This window comes from Rana temporaria, chromosome 7, assembly GCF_905171775.1.
Source record: "Rana temporaria chromosome 7, aRanTem1.1, whole genome shotgun sequence".
Lineage (NCBI taxonomy): Eukaryota > Metazoa > Chordata > Amphibia > Anura > Ranidae > Rana > Rana temporaria.
This window is the reverse complement of record NC_053495.1, coordinates 76,180,933-76,200,659: the sequence shown is the minus strand read 5'-3', so window position 1 is coordinate 76,200,659 and position 19,727 is coordinate 76,180,933. Positions and strand designations below refer to the sequence as shown.

Genomic DNA, 19,727 nt, shown 5'->3' with positions numbered 1-19,727 from the left:
AGAAGGTATTGCCCTTAGGACTTCTTAATGAAGCCCTTACTCCCCATACAGAGGCACTTCGACTGTTCTGAATCAACCAGGGCTTCGTGATATTCTTGGTTCTATTAAACACTTCATGTTCAGCAGACAAACAAGTCTTGTCTCGTTGTGTGCCTGAGAGCAGCTGGAATATCTGATATCTATATCCAGACTGATGGAAGCGGTATATGACGAAAGCACTCAAGCGGAGTGTGGGACGTTCCGTTACATTGGTGATCAGCAGTGGGATACTTCCTGCAGTCTGGGACATCCAACCTCCACCTGGATCCAAGGACCGGATAGCAGGAGAGGAGAGGTACAGATACCAGCCGCCATGGAAGAGGAATTCAGAAGGAGGTTGCGAGAGAAGCAGATAAAGCACAGAGGACAAGTATCAGAGCAGGTCCTGCTGGGATGGTCTGATTCTGTTTGCTACAAACTCTGTAAGAAGCGCTAGCCCGTGAGCAGCAACACCAGGGAAAAGTTCTCCCCTCCAACTGGGAAAGGTACTGGTCACAGTATGGATTGCGGGGGCTGTTGGGAGAAAAACGCACAAGGAACAGACAGCTGAATTAAGCAGGCTGGTCTGGGCAGAGATGCGGCTGGATGAGAGCTACAGAGCTCTTCAGTGGCATGTATCCCAAGCATGTCCCTGGATAGCAGATGACAGCCCAACGGAAAGATTAAGCTACGGCGGCCTGGGACTGTTGTATGTGAAGCTGACAGGGGGCTCTAACTTTGGGAGTGATTTGGAGTGACTCCACCCAGGGCCAGCCCCATGGACTTTACAACAAACTCAGCACTAGTGAACACGGAGGGGAAGAGGAACACACTGCTACAACTGCACCAGAGCTCACTTCACAATGCACAAAGATCTGCAAAGGATTAATAGGTGCCAGGTCCTGTTCCAAAAAATGTGTCTAGTCAGTTTACCCAGCAAGCCAAACGAACAAAGCCATTAAAGCTTTATGCAATCCTTTGATCAAAGTAACAAGTGTTTTGCCAGCATAACCTTCTTTAACATTTGACATTAAAGGTTCCAACATTCTATACTCCTTAAGAACTTGTGCCTGACTAGTCAGGATGGTGGGGGGCGGCATCTGGCTACCTAGTCGAGTCTACTGATGGACAAACATCCCTGATCACAGATCTAAAATTCCTATACCAGACATGTGGTATTATCACCCACATTTGAAACGCATAGCGCACTTGATACCAGATCCTCAGGCTCAGATAATCCTACTCCTTAGGAAAGATATCTTTCAAGTTCATAAAGCAAGAGCTCAAATTAATGGTCCACGTCCAACCACATAAACAAGCCCATTAATGCAAGGTCCACTTTAATCCTCAAAACAGATTTGCTTGAGAAAGGTTTTTAAAACATTAGTTTAAAAAAATACAACACAAATCTCAGTTTACCTTTTTTGTCATGGTGGCAGAGAAAAGAAATGTTTTACGATCTTGCGGAATAACCTTTAGAATTTTATCCACCTGAATAAAAAAAAACACAACAACCTCTATTAAAGCATATACATCTTTCTACCATTACCAATCATTACAAAACAGCAAAATAGTTAAATTAATGGAATCTGTGTTGACCGCAAAGTGCATCTGAATAATGGAAAAATATAATTGTGCAATAGGGAATGCCTAACACACATACAACAGACCAAAAACATTGAAAATTGTATATACTCACGTTTGTTATTTTCTTTTCCTGAAGCATCTTAATGGCAGCATACACTGGGTTCTGACTACACACCCACAACCTGATAGGACTGGTTAGCTATACATTTTAGACAGGAACTCGCCGTAGCATTCTCCGTATCAATCACCTCAAGGGTGGAAATCTGTATGCTTCCATGAAGATGAGCCAGGAAAGGAAAATTACGGAAAGGTGAGTATACAAATTTTCCATTTTCCTGGCATATCATGGCAGCATACACTGAGCATTAACTCGACACATGGGTGGGTGCTAGAAAAAACTATTTTATTAAGAAAAAACTATTTTATTAACAAAAAAACTGAAGATTTAGCTTGAATAACTTTTTCCAAAATCCACAGGTTCCAGCTGAGCAAGTTCAACTCTATAAAAGTAACACACGTGTTCTTGTAAGGTTCTTGCAACCTTACTGATTGTTTCCAGACATACTCTGCAAGATGCTCCCCCTGCCCTAGTAAAGGGAGCCTTGAAGCCCTAAAAAGGTACCCAGAGTACAAGAATAGGCCTTTTTGATGTTTTTTACAAGCCATAAAGCTAACGTGCATGAAGATGCCACTTGACCTTTTCCAAGGCCATGAGGGGATTATTAGGAGAATATTGATCTTCCTAAATTAGTTTGTTTCCGATAGAGGGGACTAATGTTACATTCAACGTCCAAAGGATGTGGTTCTCACTGCTAGTTAAGCAATGCTGGTAGTATTATTTCATAGTTGAAGTGGCAACTTTAGGAATGAAGCGATCTGAGGGTCTTAGAAGCACTCGATCTGGGTAAAAAATAAACTAGGGGTTATTTATCAATAATACTTTTTTTAGACACTGAAGTTGCTAAAGTTATGGCGATGAGGAAGGTTACTTTTAATGTTAGGCCCATAAGGAGATTGAATCAAAAGAGGGTTCAATGCCCATTTTACCTCCGTTATGGTGGATAAGGCAGAGACCATTTAGACTTTTAGGGTACATAAACATATGCCTTTGTCAAGACCTAACTGAAAGGATTTAAGAATTTGCAATACATCAGGAGACAATGGATTCCAACATTGCTGAGCAAATAATCTTTAATATAATAAAATAATCTTTGCCACACTTTAATAGGTATTGTTTGTGGTATTCTTCCTGGCTTGTAGCAAGGTAGCAACCATCTCTCTAGAACAACCTTGCTCTAGAAGCCTATTCCTTTCAACTTCCAAGCTGTCAGGTGCAGTCTTTCTGGTGCTGGGTGTAGAAACTGGCCCTCTGAAAGCGGGTCCAGCGTTACTGGAAGAGGCAATAGGTTCTATATTCTCAACTGTAGGAGTGTTGTGAACCATGGTCTTCTCAGCCAAAATCAAATTACTGCTATCACTGTGGCCATCGGTCTGAGTCTGGAAACAGACTCAGGTGTTGGGGAAAAAGATATACCCCAGCTGAAAATTCCAAGTATGATGTAAGCAGTCTATTCCCTCGGCTGTGAGATAAGGAGCTCTTCGTTAGGTACCTTGCACACTTTTCAATCGCAGGAGTTGCTGCCAAATCGATATCGGGAGAACCCCAGGATTTGGTTAGAAGAGAGAAGGCATGTGAACTCAGAGACCATTTGTTGTTTGGTAAAAAAAAAAAAAATCCTGCTTAGATCGGCCAATTGGTTCTGTGCTGTTGGAATATATAGATTTCAAGAAAAAAGGGGAAAAGGGGGGGAGTGGGGGTACGGCCAACAGGGGGGCCGAAAGGGGCTACTTTAAGCAACAATGAATGATCAATGATTATCAAGATACAAAATTGTTTATTCATAGTATCAAAAGATAAAATATTTATGAAAAAAGTTCAGCAATAGGAGAACTGTATGAAGACAAGGGTAATCTAATATGAACAGGTGATTACCATTTAAATCTTTACACAAACAGGACAGACAAATAAAACACAGACAGACATAAAAAACAGCACAGTCCGGACAGTATTGTGTTCAGCCTGTAATTATGTCAGCACGAGTTCCAATATTAATTGGTAATAGTAAATTGGGGTACTTGAGTCATCTGGGAGATGAATTATATCCCTGATGATCCCCTCTAATTAAACCAATAGGTGCTGACTATTTAACTGGCTGGACACCGTGTGAGTGGGGAGGATGGGGGGGGGGGAGATTAAGGAGCAGAATTGACCAATCTAATATAAGCTTTCTATAAGGCCAAAAGTTCATGTAGATATTCAAAAAGAGTGAAAAAGGGGGGGGGGGGGGGGGAGAAAAGTTATTTCAGTATTTTTCATACAAGAAATTTGGCGATGGTCCTGGTATAGGAATGCTTGGTTAGTCAGAAAGCGGGCACTTAAGCACGGCAGGTTAGTAGTATTAATTTATGATTAAGGCAACGTTCGACTGAATCAGATGGTAAGTATTAAATAGTAGAATTTAAGCAACTTAAGATTCAATAATCATGTGTAAACAAGCCATTTGATTAAAGTTTAGCAGGGGCACTTCATTTGTTGTGCAGGGATGAAGTATACACTATGCATCACGTTTGGAAAGTTGAAACAGAACACCGATAATCACAGCTGTTTGAATCAACCAGTGGAATGCTTATCGATACGTTTTCACAATGTTGTTATGTGAACGTTACCACATGGTTGTCAGCTCCTGCTGTTTAGCCAGATCATCCACGCTTAGGGGTTTCAGTTGACCGCTCCTAGCATGGTTCTTTGAGCGGAGTGGTGTTTAAGTGGAATGGTGGTTCCTAGGTGTCCGCTTGTCCTTTTGTATTAGTAGTCTTGCATAGTTCGCCCGTGTGGCTAAACGTGCCTGGATGGTTTTTCTGCTGTCCTCCTCGCTCGCTCCTGCACTCAGAGTGTCAGCGTATGTGGCCAGCGTGTATAGCTAGCGCTGCAGTCTCCTCTGTCCAATTCACTCGTGCGCTGCGTCACGTGACCGTGCCCAGTCCAGAAGAGGGTGAACTTTCCTCATGAGTGTGTGACTTCTGGTGCCAACATGCCTTTGGATGTAGGCCACCGCAACCTTGTTGCCCATACGTAGCAGGACACGCTTCCACCTCAGTGATGAGATGAATGCTAGGAGTGCCCGAAAGGCCGCCCTGAGCTCCAGGATGTTTGACACTATGCCTTACAGCTGAAATTACCAACATTCCTGGGATGCCTCGATTGAGGGCACACCCATCCCTCCAGACTGTGAACAAGAGTCCACCACCACAGACTGTTTCACGTCCTCTTGGAAGAAAATAATTTTGAAATACTCGTGTGCCACTGGGCCCACTGTGAAGGTGGCAGTCATGGATCTCAGTACACTCAGACAGGTTCTGGACGGTAGAGAAATGGCTGCCAACATCCTCTTCACTTTCTGAATGAAACGTGTTTTTTTTTTTCTTGGGAAGCTCCATTATGTTAGCCTGGGTATTACATTTTGCACCCATAAAGACCATCTGGTTTGGTTGAATATAGCTTTTCTTTCAGTTTATGATCCAGCCAAATCATTGGAGTGTGGAAATCAGTATTTTCCAATGACATATGAGCAATGAGAGATTCCTGGTTGTTGGCTAGAAGGATGTTGTCCAGATGGACTAAATCCTTTTTCTCTCAGGAATGCCATTTCTGGCAATAGAACTTTTGTGAAGGTTCTGGGGGCAGTTGAGATTCCAAATGGCAGACTTTGAAACTTAAATGTTGTTGCTTTATCGCAAAACAAAGAAATGTTTGGAGGGCAGGATGTATGTGCACTTGAAGATAGGTTTCCGATAACTATGAACAGCATCCAGTCTTCCAAGTTCATTGCTAGTAGAAACAACTGAAGGCTCTTAATTTTGAAGGATTCAACCTGAAATCTTCTGTTGAGACCTTTGTCCAGTCCTAGATTTAAAGACTTTCTTCTTCACAAGGAACAATGGAGATTAAAATCCTTTCCCCCTCTTTGGCAAACAGGATCTCCATAACTGCACACATCTGAAGTAGCTCCAGCACATACTTGATTAACGGCTTTCTTTTTTCCAATGACGGAAGTCTGGTTGACTGAAAATGGCCTCTGGGGAATCTGCCTTTTAATCTCCATTTGCAACCCAAATGAATGCTGGGTATTGACCAAGGGGTCCACACAAACCGGTACAAATAGTTTGAGCCTGGCTTCCACTAACACAGGCCAGACGGGCGTACCTTCAAATAGGGCTGGGGAAAAAAATCGATTTGAATCGTGAATCGAGTTGCGAGGTCATGTCGATTCAGAAAAACGTTTTTTTTTTACCAGGACCGCGCCGGACCTGAGGGCAGGAGTTTTTAGGCGAGGCTGCGGCTTTGTCCTAGTCCACGAGGCAGGACACTGCGGACTAGGCCGAAGCCGTGACCACGCCCAAAAACTCCTGCCCGCAGCTCCTCAGGACCGGTGCGGTGGCCATAAAAAAAAAAACTATTTGAATCGTGATTTAAGATATTTATTTTTTTTTTAATCGCTGACGGCACACGACAGGACTGCCCGCTCTTACCCCTCCTATATGTAATCGCACTGGAGCCGTTGTTGGAAAAAATAAGGAAAATGTGGACATAGGAGGGGTCAGAGTGGCAGATGAGATACACAAGGTAGCCGCATACGCAGACAACATACTTCTATATATAACCGGCCCTAGGATGTCACTACCAAATATAATACAATAAATCAAAGATTACGGTGAGCTTACAAACTTTAAGATAAACCTACTAAAACTGTAATACTAAATTTAGGAATAGAGAAGAAGGAGGCAATAGCAATACAAGAGGAATTCCCGTTCTCCTGGGAGACAGAGGCATTAACCTATTTGGGAATAAAATTGACCCCCACGTTGGAAAAAAATATTGTGCCAATTTTATCCCATTACTGAATGAAGTGAAAGAAGACAATAGAGATACCCCAATCTTGTTTTAAAGTAATTAAAAACGATTATTTTGAAATATATTTGGCAGAAAAAAAAAAGCCAGAATAAGTAACATGGTTCTATTTAGGAAAAAAAAAAGAAAAGAAAGGAGGGCAGGCGTTCCCTAATATGAAAAGATATCATACGGCAATAAGAATGGCAAGGTTATTAGAATGGGCTAATATAAAACAGAAATAAGAGATGGGTAAAAATGGAAAACACATTTTGCATGCCACCATTAGGGAAAAATATTTGGATCCCACCAAAAAATAGATCATTAGGCACAAATATGCACGATATGACTAGAATTGTATTTAAAGCCTGGGATAAAATATATAGACGGGAGAAGTGGAGATATATATCTCCCCTTATCCTGTTGACAGGAACGAGTTTCTTTATTCCAGGAAATGGGACACGGATGGGAAGGCAAATGGGGGAAGCACAATTAAAAGATATAGTAAAACAAGGAAAAATGAGGACTAGAATAGATTTAACCACTTAAGAACCCGGCCAAAATGCAGGTAAAGGACAAGGCCCCTTTTTGCGATTTGGCACTGCGTCGCTTTAACCGACAATTGCACGGTCGAGCAACGTGGCTCCCAAACAAAAATAAAGCGACAATTTAAAAAAAAATGCAATATTTTTTACTTTTTGATATAATAAAAAACTCCCCAAAAATATATATATATAAAAAAAAAATTCCCTCAGTTTAGGGCCATAAGTATTCTTCTACCTATTTTTGGTTAAAAAAAAAAAAAAATCGCAATAAGCGTTTATCGATTGGTTTGCGCAAAATGTATAGCATTTACAAAAGAGGGGATAGTTTTATTGCATTTTTATGATTTCTTTTTTTTTTACTACTAATGGCGGCGATCAGCGATTTTTTTCGTGACTGCGACATTATGGCGGACACATCGGACAATTTTGACACATTTTTGGGACCATTGTCATTTTCACAGCAAAAAAATCTATAAAAATGCATTGTTTGCTGTGAAAATGACAATTGCAATTTGGGAGTTAACCACTAGGGGGCGCTGAAGGGGTTAAGTGTGACCTCATCTATGTTTCTAACTGTAGGGGGGGCAGGGCTGGACGTGTGATGTCATTGATCGCCTTTCCCTATATCAGGGAACAGACGATCAATGACAGCACCACAGTGAAGAACGGAGAAGCTGTGTTTACACACAGCTTCCCCGTTCTTCAGCTCTGGGGACCGATCGCGGGACTCTGGCGGGTCCCGTGGGCGCGCGCCCGCGACCCACGGCTGGGCACTCAAAGAGGACGTACAGGTACGTGCTTGTACCCAGCCATGCCATTCTGCCGACGTATATGTGCAGGAGGCAGTCCTTAAGTGGTTAATAACAACACACGGGTGACAGCAAGTAAATGAATGGGAATTCTCACAACTTAAACACCTAGTTGACGCAATACCCCAAACCAATTAGGGAAGAGAAAACACTGAACACAATTGAAAAACTTTGCAATCTTAAAACGCCTTTGAAGCATAAAACTTCTCAAATGTACGATATATTAACAGAACTGGAAGGAAAGGGGACGCTACCCTTTTATAGAAAAATGGGAGCAAGAATTGGATAGAAAGTTAGAGGAAAAACAAATGATAGAAGCAGTCTATAACTATGCTACCGACATTACTACGATAGAAGCCAGCTATAAATGCATGGTAAGATGGCATCTGACTCCGGAGAGAATGAATCAATTTCAGACAAATAGTTCCGCACAGTGCTGGAGACAATGTAAACAGAGGGGAACAACAATACACATTTAGTGGGAGTGTCATAAAATAGTATTGGCACAGTATATTAGACTACGTGGAGGAGATAACAGGGGAAAGGATCCTACAAAGCGCTTGGAAGCGCTTTTTTTATTTAAAACAAGTTGGCTTTTTTTTAACCGATGGTTAAATAACCGATGGCGCCCACACGCGATCGGTTTGGATCGATGAAAACGGTCCATCAGACCATTCTCATTGGTTTAACGGATCGTGTGTACGCAATGGAAGAAATGGATAGCCTTTAAACAAACGCTATGACAGAAATGGACCTGGAGTTGGGCTGGGGTGGAAATAACTTTTTATAACTCAATAAAAGAAACGTTAAATAAAAAATAAAAAAATTAATACAAAATGCATAACACAACATAATGTCATGCCTTCATTCATAAGGCTCATCTTCTTCATAGTTTTCATTGACTTTAGTTTGAATTAAATCAATGCTACCATCTTAGTGGACATTCTGTTTAACTGCACCAGTTCTATCTTAATACAGTCAGCTAGAATAGTTTATTAGTTTGGTCCATGCAAGCATCCGTATTTCTATCCCATGAGGCCTTGCAGCACCTCCAGAGTTTCTTTTCCATTTCTCCTTGCAAGCAAGCACATGTCTGCTGAGTTCTATCCCACATCAGCCATTCCGATCCATCTACGGTACGTTTATCTTTGTGTCTCTAGCTAGGTAGTTAGGGATGCTCCAATTGTGTGATTATTTACTAATTGTACTTGTTTGTATCGGTTTCAGTTTTACTCTATCTTGTACTAATAAAAGTTCAAAAGGATTCTGCGCCTACTGGAATGCATTGGTATGAGAGGAGTTAACAGTGTGTCCGAATACACATCAGTCACGTGTAGTGAGGGGCATAACACATAATAATAACAAACGAAGTAACAAAGAAATTACTGTGTGCTCACCAACTCTGCTAAGAACTGAATTATATGTGCTAATACGCAGCCCACAGGTCCCAAAGGCTAAGAGGAGCAACCGGCCACGGCAGTGACTTCCTTCCTGTTCTCCCCTCATTTCCGGTCTCTACTCCTGTATTGACACTTGTGTGCGCTGTGCGTTTCACGCACGACGCGTGCACCATGCGTTCCGCGTGTGCCTTGCGTGCGGTGTCACATACGTGCACGCACAATTAGAGACAAGCACACCAGAAGTGATGTCAGGGGTTATCAGACCCTTCACTTCTAGACCCTATAGTAAATAGCTCTAGAAGCCGGCTTCCTAGCATAAGGGTGGTTACCAATGAGCCTGAAAGCCCCTGTCCTTTTAAAACGAGGGCCTCAACAGCCAAACCATCAAATTCAGTGTTTGTAAGGCAGGATGGAACACCGGCCCTTGTGACAGCAGATCATGGCGGCCTGATAGAACCCAAGGATCTGTCACTGCCATCTTCACAATCTCCGCATACCAGGACCTCCTGGGCCATGCTGGGGCCACTAGGACCATCTGTTTCCATTCCCCATTGATCCTGCACAACAGACACGGGAGCAACTGAACAAGAGGGAACACATAAATCAGAGAAAACTGATCCCAAGGGGTTACTAATGCATCTGTCCCACAAGCGAGCAGGTCCCTTGTTCTGGACACAAACTTGTCTAACTTCGCATTGAACCTGGACGCAAAGAGATCCACGTCCGGGGTACACCATCTCCAGCAAATGGGCAGAAAGACATCTGGATGTAGGGACCATTCCCCTGGGAGCAATGTCTGGCGACTTAAGAAGTCTGCCTGCCAATTTTCAACACCGCAGATGGGCAAGAAACATGTTCCTCTGCCCAATCCAGAATACGGTCTACCTCTTTCTGGCCTGCCCGTTCTTGGTGCCGCCCTGGTGAATGATATAGGCCACTGTCGTGGCATTGTCGGACTGAATCCAGACAGGGTATCCCTGTAGTCTGCCTGACCAAGCTCTTAGGGCCAGGTGTACTGCCCGAATTTCTAAAATGTTGATGGGCAAGGTCTTTTCGGACTCTGACCATTCCCCCTGAACAGCATTCTCTTCTAGAATTGCTCCCCAGCCTACAAGGCTGGAATCGGTCGTCACTAGCTACCAAGTGACCGGTATGAAGGTCTTCCCCTTCTGCAAATTCTCGGTTAGTAACCACCACTTGAGACTTTGGAGTAAGCTTGAAGTCAAACGCATTGGACAATCCAAATCCTGGCTTTTCTTGCTCCAGGCAGGCAAGGCAGGATACGGTTTTGCAAGTCTTGAATGGAACTGAGCATAAGGGACTGTTTCGAATGAACATGTTAATCTTCCCCAACAGTCTCATACAGAGATGGATGGGAGGCTCCTTCCTTGTCCTGACCGTGTGCACCGGGTCTCTAATTGCGCAGACTTTTGTCTGGGGTAAGAACACTTTCTTGTGGGCTGTGTCTACCACCAGACCCAAGTACTCCAGTCTCTTTACCGGCCGTAAGAATGAGTTTTCTAGGTTGATAATCCAACCCAGATGCTCCAGGTACCTGACCGTGCTGACTATACTCAGATCCAGACTCTTTATGGACTGATCGAACAGTAGAAGGTTGTATAGGTATGCCATTACCACTATAAAAATTCAAAAGAGTGCAGCGCTAAGGTAAAACAATTAATACATAAAAAAAAACAATGAAATAATGGAACCCTGAATCAAGATAAACACAGTGATCAATATTAAATGTAAAGATAAATGGATAAAAAAAAAACGAAAAAAATAAAAAAAAATTGGTATTGTGAAAAGAAAAACTAAGGCAGAGTCCCATTCAAAATTAATAATGAAAGTCCATGTGAAGAGTTAACTTCAAGGGTATATCCAGGAACACCGCAATCTCGATGGATGGAACAAGATGACGTCACCGCCTTCCGTCCATCGAGACGCCGGTGTTACAGACATACAGGAAGAAAGGGGAAGCAGATGGAGACGCCGCGGCTTATGACATTTTTGCTGGATTACTCATCGCTCTTGTAAGTGCAATACATTTTTCATTAAACCTATTGTATCAACATATTGTGCTATGGAAGATTCTGTTTTTTTATTTCTGAGTTACCCTCGGATTATTAGTTGCTGTCTTGATCGGTTCTGGGGAGACCCATTTATCTGAGCTTGGCGAGACTGGTTTAATACAGTCGCTCTTTCCGGTAAGCAGGCAACCACACTAATGGGTGTTTGAAGACACGTTTGTTTTGTTTGGGAAGATCGGTGTTTCTCACAATTTTCTTTGGAATCACCTGGATATACCCTGGAAGTTAACCCTTCACATGGATTTTCATTATTAATTTTGAATGGGACTTAATTTTTCTTTTCACAATACTCATTTTCTCGTGGTTTTTTTTTTAGTGTTTTATCAATTTATCTTTACATTTAATATTGATCACTGTGTTCATCTTGATTCAGGGTTCCATTATTGCATTGTTTTTTGTATGCATTAATTAATTTTTTTAACTGGACTCTTGAATTTCATCTTTATCTATGTTTTTGTACCCAACTTAAGTGCTAGCTGCTTCTTTCATCAATTTATCACCTTTTCATTACACATATCACGTTTCACTTCACAGCGTCAGCCTTCGGGCTTTCTTTTTCCATTACCACTATACCCTGTGCTCTTTGTCTTGCTAACAGCGGAGCCAGGACCTTTGTAAACACTTGTAGTGCAGTGGCCAACCCGCAGGGCAAGGCCACAAACTTAAAGTGTCGCTGCTCCACCGCGAATCGCAGGAACTTCTGGTGAGCAGGGAAAATTGGAACATGGAGATATGCGTCCTTGATGTCTATTGACACTAAGAACCAAATTGATTTCATGCGAAAGGAGCTGATGTTTAGAAATTGGTTCAAACCCATGAGATCTAAAATGAGTCCGACATCCCTGTTTGGTTTGGGTACTGTAAAGAGATTCAAGTAAAATTCCATTCCTTGTTCTCCTGAGGGGTTCTCTATGATTACCCCTTGAGATAGCAACCAGTTTAGTGCCTGAAACAATGAGGCCCTTTTTACCGGATCCTTGGAAATGCTCGATTTTAGAAAACAATGCGGAAGAAAAATCCTGAAACTTTAGCTTGTAACCTAGAGAAACTGAGATGACCCATCTGTCTTGAATCTCCTCCTGCCAGTTTCCTGCAAACTGCAGGAGCCTTTCCCCCCCTCTTGCGAGCCGGCACTACTTTATAAGGAGGCCTTGGGACTCTGTTTTTCAGATTTTTGTCCCTAGGACTTCTTCTGGCCTGAGCCTGGCTTTGGGGCCTTCCTCTTGGGGCTGATGGCAGAGGCTGGTGCTCCAGGCAATGGAGAGGCAGAACATTTAAATGAAGGACGCTTACTTCTTCTCTTTACAGGAAGAAGGGTACTCGTTCCACCCAAGATCTTCTGGATGTACTTATCCAAGTCATTCCCAAATAAATGCTCTCCATGAAAAGGATACCCAGTCAGCAGCGTCTTACAAGGCAACTCTGATGCCAAATGCTTAAGCCACAGCACTCTTCCCATGTGTACCAGTAGAATAGTGAGATGTGACGTCTGATGGGTAGAATCCTTAATGTTGTCAACTGCAAAACAAAGGGCCTTAGGAAGCTAAAGAAGGTCCTCTTCTCCTCCGACGGCCTGTTTCACCTTATCCATAAGGAATCGACAGATGCCAATTGCTGCTATCGCAGGCTGTGTAACTGCACCCAGAGCAAACAGTAAAACAGGAAAACTGAAAACATAAAAGTCCCAAAGTTCAATGTAAAACTGTAGCAGCGCTACTTCCAAACTGTCGTTTGAAACACCTCATTATAGCTAATATAGGAAATTAATGATAGTGCAGATGGATAAAAAACAGAATAAATCTTTATTCAGTGCTCCTTTCACCAAGGGGGGCGGTCACCACGTGGGGGGATATTAACTCCCCTTTTGGGGACGCACTCACTACAAGTATGAAAATAAAGGGCCTGGAATATATATCCGTATTTATCCTGGAAGTTGCACTCTCCACCGACTGGCAAGCTTTGTTCAATCAAACAGCAAATCACATATAATAGAAAAGACTCATATAGTGTGATATCGTTTAAGCAAGTTTATTGAGCCCCATAACAACCCCTTATAAAATGTGCGTACCACAATATAAAAGTTTCAAGCAAAAAGGTATTAGTACTGTGCCTGTATGCTTCTTGCTATAACAGTGAAGTTGCTCGTGCTTTATTTCTCCCCTGTTCCTGGTCCCGGAGGCTTTACAGAGTCTCGGGTCAATGGATAAGCGTCACGCCTGACGCATTTCGTCATTGGTTGACTTAATCTGAGGGCGTGACTAAGAGCTTATCCTTGACCTATTATATACGCCTGCCTGTGGAGCGCCTATTGCGCGCTCATTGGTTAGTCGGGGTCACATGCGCGCCCATTCTTACACAGGCGCACTCGCGCTGATGACTCCATAGCCAGGCTATGGGCGGAAGTGTGTGGAGACGTCGTACCCCACGCAGGTGCAGCAGCTATTTTGAAGCCGCTGCCAGTCTGAGGGCGGAACACTCCTCTGCCTAATAGGACGAGAGCACGGCGCATCTGTGTCCTAAAATAGGAACAGACCAGCACCGCTGTGCAAACATGTTGCAGGCAGTGACAATATCATTTAAAAAACATTAAAGAACATGTTTTAAAAAAAAAAGTAAGAAACATGTTTAAAACTATGTTAAAATACAGCAATCGTTCCTAAAACCAAGATAAAATACACATCAGTAAAATATCAGTAAAATAAACATATGCATATTAAAATTCATAATACACAGCATGCAAATTTAGCTCCCATCGCCACGCCTCTTTTTTGGGAAGAAAACCATAAGATTTTTGTAGGGCACGCGCTGAACTTCTGTCTATCACATAATTATTTCTGGTATGACAGTCAGTTTTATTCCCAAAAAAGAGGTGTCACGATGGCACCTGAATTTGCAGACGCTATATTGATGATCTGTTTTTTATCTGGTCGGGGTCTGCAAACTCCCTACAAGAATTTTTAACTATTTTAACCACTTGCCGCCCGCCAATGAAATATTGACGTCGGCAAAGTGGTTGTAGAATCCTGACTGGACGTCATATGACGTCCTCAGGATTCTGAGCCGCTGCGCGCCCCCGGGGGCACGCATCGCGGCGATCGTTGTTGCAGGGTGTCAGTCTGACACCCCGCAACACCGATCAAGGTAAAGAGTCTCTCACAGAGACTCTTTACCACGTGATCAGCCGTGTCCAATCACGGCTGATCACGATGTAAATAGGAAAAGCCGGTAATCGGCTTTTCCTCACTCGCGTCTGTCAGACGCGAGTAGAGGAGAGCCGATCGGCTGCTCCTGTGACAGGGGGGGTTTGTGCTGATCGATCATCAGCACGCCCCCCCCCCCCCCGAGGATGCCCACTGGACCACCAGGGATGGCCATATAGACCACCAGTGAAAAAAAAATGCCACCCTAGACCACCAGGCATGAGGAGGACACACAAAATGGATGCCAATCAGTGCCGCAATGGGTGCCAATCAGTGCCCACAATGGGCATCACTGATTGGCATCCATTAGTACAACACATACAATAGTGTCCATCTATGCCCATCCGTGCCACCTATCAGTGCCCATCCATGCCGCCTATCAGTGCCGCCTATCCGTGCCCGTCCGTGCCGCCTATCCATGCCCGTCCGTGCCGCCTATCCGTGCCCGTCCGTGCCGCCTATCCGTGCCGCCTATCCGTGCCCGTCCGTGCCGCCTATCCGTGTCACCTATCAGTGCCCATCCGTGCCGCCCATCAGTGCCCATCAATGCCACCACATCAGTGCCACCTCATCGGTGCCCATCAGTGCTGCCTTATCAGTGCCCGTCAGTGCAGTACCATCAGTGCCCATCAGTGAAGGAGAAAACATACTTATTTACAATGTTTTATAACAAACAAACAAATACTTTTTTTTCAACATTTTCGGTCATTTTTTTACTTTTTTTGCAGAAAGTAAATATCCCAGAGGTGATCAAATACCAGCAAAAGAAAGCTCTATTTGTGGGTACAAAATGATAAAAATTTTGTTTGGGTACAGTGTAGCATGACCGCGCAATTGTCATTCAAAGTGCAACAGCGCTGAAAGCTAAAAATTGGTCTGGGCGGGAGGGTGTATAAGTGCCCTGTATGGAAGTGATTAAACAATAAGAACAATATAAAACTGACCTCAGAATCCAGTAATACTGAGATCAACTTCCTAGATGTGAGTATATATCGTCTCCACACACCGCCTGGCTATGGAGTGACCAGCGCGAGTGCGCCTGTGTAAGAATGGGCGCGCACGTGACCGGGACTAACCAATGAGCGCGCAATAGGTGCTCCACAGGCAGGCGTATATAATAGGTCAAGGATAAGCTTAGTCACGCCCTCATATGAAGACAACCAATGACGAAACGTGTCAGTGCGTGACGCTTATCCATTGACCTGAGACACTGTAAAGCCTCTGGGACCAGGAACAGGGGAGAAATAAAGCACAAGCAACTTCACTGTTATGGCAAGGAGAAGCATACAGGCACAGTACCAATACCTTTTTGCTTGAAACTTTTATATTGTGGTACGCACATTTTATAATGGGTTGTTATGGGGCTCAATAAACTTGCTTAAAACAATATCACACTATATGAGTCTTTCTATTATATGTGATTGCGGTTTGATTGAACAAAGCTTACTAGTCGGTGGAGAGTGCAACTTCCAGGATAAATACGGATATATATTCCAGGCCCTTTATTTTCATACTTGTGGTGAATGCATCTCCAAAAGGGGAGTTAATATCCCCCCAAGTGGTGACCGCCCCCCTTGGTGAAAGGAGCACTGAATAAAGATTTTCTGTTTTTTATCCATCTGCACTATCATTGATTTCCTATATATGATATATAGAAGTGTTTCAAACGACAGTTTGGAAGTAGCGCTGCTACAGTTTTACATTGAACTTTGGGACTTTTATGTTTCAGTTTTCCTGTTTTACCGTTTGCTCTGGATGTTATTTTTTAAGCAGCTGCTGCAATATACATTTATCTGATAGTCTGTGGCCGATTTTCTTAACTGTGCAGTCCTTATGCCGCGTACAGACGGTCGTTTTTTTTTTGATTAAAAAAAAAAATGACATTTTTTGTGAAGAAAAAAAAAAGACGTTTTTGAAACGTCATTTTCAAAAACGTCGCCTACACACCATCGTTTTTTCAAAATGCTCTAGCAAAGCGTGGTTACGTTCAGCACTCTTTTCCATTGAAGCTTGGTTCATAACTTGCTTCTGAGCATGCGTGGGTTTAAAAGCGTTGTTTTAAACGTCGTTTTAGCTATACACTGTGATTTGTGACACAAAAAACGACGTTTTGAAAAACGACACAAAAAATTGAAGCATGGTCGAATTTTTTTTTGCCGTTTTTCAGAAGACATAAAACAACGTTTTCCCCACACACGTAAAATGACGTTTTTAAAAACGTCGTTTTTTTACATCACATAAAGCGACCGTGTGTACGGGGCATAAGTGATGAGCTGTGCTAGAATTGAAGGTGGGGTGACACTAGCACTCATTGAGCTGATATGTGTAACTGCATCGGCCATAGCAAATGAGACTAAGTAATGACTCCAGTCTTTAATCCGCTGGCTCTGTAAACACCTGAACATTCATTGTCGACTGGACAAATAAGACCTTTAAAGAAATGGCAGTCAAGGCTGGCTTGGAGTCATGCCAGACCTTCAAGGACGTAGTCACCTTTACATTTATAGGGTCCACTGACTCAGACCTGTAGAGCGCCCTGCTAGAGAAACCTGTGGCAGGGGTTGACAAATTTGCTTGGAATCTAGGAGCCAGCTAAAAAAGTTAGGAGCCAGAAAACGCGCCCCGTCCCGACGAGCTTGCGCGCAGAAGCGAACACATACGTGAGCAGCGCCCGCATATGTAAACAGTGTTCAAACCACACATGTGAGGTATCACCGCGATTGGTAGAGCGAGAGCAATAATTCTAGCCCTAGACCTCCTCTAACTCAAAACATGCAACCAGTAGAATTTTTTAAACGTCGCCTATGGAGATTTTAAAGGGTAAAAGTTTGTCGCCATTCCACGAGCAGACGTAATTTTGAAGCGTGACATGTTGGGTATCAATTTACTCGGCGTAACATTATCTTTCATAATATTAAAAAAAAAAATGGGGATAACTTTACTGTTGTCTTATTTTTTAATTAAAAAGTGTAATTTTTTCCCAAAAAAGTGCGCTTGTAAGACCGCTGCGCGAATACGGCGTGACAGAAAGTATTGCCACGATCGCCATTTTATACTCTACGGTGTTAGGATAAAAAATATATAATGGGGGCGTGTCCGACGGCGATAGGAGAAGGACGCACTTTGGCTGAGCTCCGCAGGCCCGGATCTAATCTATAGGCATCAGCCACCATAGAGCAGTATTTTCGCCAAAAACCTACACTACCTGCCTCCTACGTCCCTCCAGGAAACCGACTGCTAATTTCTGGACGCAGATTGTGCAGCATCAGCCATAATCCGTCTCTTGGCCGGCACTCTCCTCCACAACCCAGCCGCCATCTTGGGCCTACGTGGTTTCTGGACCCTCCTCGATCCACAGCTACGATCCCCACTTCTGGATACACCAGGTCAGTTTTCGGCCTACACCGGGATCCCCATTGCTCAGTTACCTCCATAATCCGGCTCCCCGTTGGCCCCATCATCCAGGCTTCTCCACGCTCCGGTCGCCATCTTGAGGCCTTCCCGATCAGCGATCCCCCACGCTGGTTTGCAGCTTCCCCCGGCATCTTGACTCCCCCTAAACATCATCCGGAATACACCGGGGACCCGGTCCGGCCGGCTGGCTGCTGATGCGCCGCACTCCGGGAGAGCTCCACTAAGCTGTGACTGGGCGCCATCTTGGGGCCTACGAGACCTCCCGCTCCCGATCCATCAACCTGGGTGACGAGGGGCCGCGGCATCGTCCCTCCCCATCAGCGAATCGAGGTGGTTTGATCCCGAAATCCCGCGGCCACACACACCTCCGCTGGGCGGCAGTTCTAGGCGAGGCCGCGACTTCGGCCTAGTCCCGGAAGTCGGCGGCCATCTTGGTGCACCCAAACTGCCTGCCTAGATCAGTTTATGTCCCTCTGGACACCTGAACCCCCCCCTAGGGAACGTAGAGGACTCCCTGGACTGCTGCCATTTGTCCTGGACCCTCAAATTAACAACAGTTATGCCATTGTTCCCTGCAGCTGTTAAAGAAGTTGCTCTCTCAGCTGATTAATGCATCTAACGAAAGTTTAAAGACGGGAGGGGGACGCATGTACAGCCTGTGAAATGGAGGAAATTTAGAATCATAACCTTGGCCTCACTTTATTCCTCAGTGGCTCCCACTCTGCATCACCAGCATTTACAGCCCCGGGAGCCGTATCACTAGCTCCAAGAACTGCTCAACAGACGTTTTATATGGGGAAGGTCGGAGACCAACGTCGCATTTACAAAAAACCTGCACCGCAGACCACGACTCAGCCATCCCCTCTTAGAGACCGCTATGTGCTCAGGCCCCAATCTCCGGCCCCAGGGTCTGCGACTGCTGTCACAGCCCCACCTGACGTGGACCCGCTGACTGATCCTTCTCTTTTTACTGTACAGACCGCATCTCAGCCATCAGCTTCTACCCTTCCAGCAATGACGGCACCGGTGACAGAGACGGTACTCGACCAAAAGCTACAAGCTCTGCTGCAGAACCTCAACAACAACATCGCTAAAGAGGTAAATAAACTAGCACACAAACTTAGAGGGGAGATAGATCAATTGGGGGAGCGCACTGATAACTTTGAGACTAAATTTGATGATATGGTCCAATATGTCCATGCTTTAGAAGATGAAAATGCTACCCTTAAAAATACTGTGACACAGCTCCAAATACAACAAGAGGATCTCGAGAACAGAGAGCGCCGACAAAACCTACGGATCCGCGGGGTCCCTGAGTCAATTTCTGATAAGAAAATTCGGCCCTACCTGTTGGCTCTCTTCATTTATCTTGCACCCAATATCCCAGATATAGATTGGCGCCTTGATCGGGCACATAGATCGCTAGCTCCTAAGCCTCCTCAGGGAGCTAATCCCAGAGATATCATTGTCTGCTTCCACTTCTACGAAAGCAAAGAAGCTTTGACCTCCATCACACGCAACAGATCGAGAATTGAATTTAAAGGCACAAAGATTCAACTTTTTAGCGATCTATCTCCCATTACCCTAGCCAAACGGCGCGCTTTGAGGCCTGTTACAGCACACCTACAGCGGCACCAAGTCACATACCGTTGGGGCTTTCCATTTCGCTTATCAGTAACCAAAGATGGGATGCAGCACTCCATGAGGGATATTCAG

The 19,727-nt window shown here is 44.1% G+C and overlaps 1 protein-coding gene across 2 annotated transcripts in view; it reads right to left on the bottom strand.

The window, feature by feature from the left end:
• DDX47 (DEAD-box helicase 47) overlaps positions 1-19,727 on the bottom strand; it is a 502,328-nt gene that overhangs the window by 316,554 nt on the left and 166,047 nt on the right. For both annotated transcript variants that reach the window (XM_040359586.1, XM_040359587.1), the window contains exon 6: positions 1,438-1,509. In XM_040359586.1, coding sequence (XP_040215520.1) covers positions 1,438-1,509 — 72 coding nt within the window. The remainder of the gene's footprint in view (positions 1-1,437; positions 1,510-19,727) is intronic.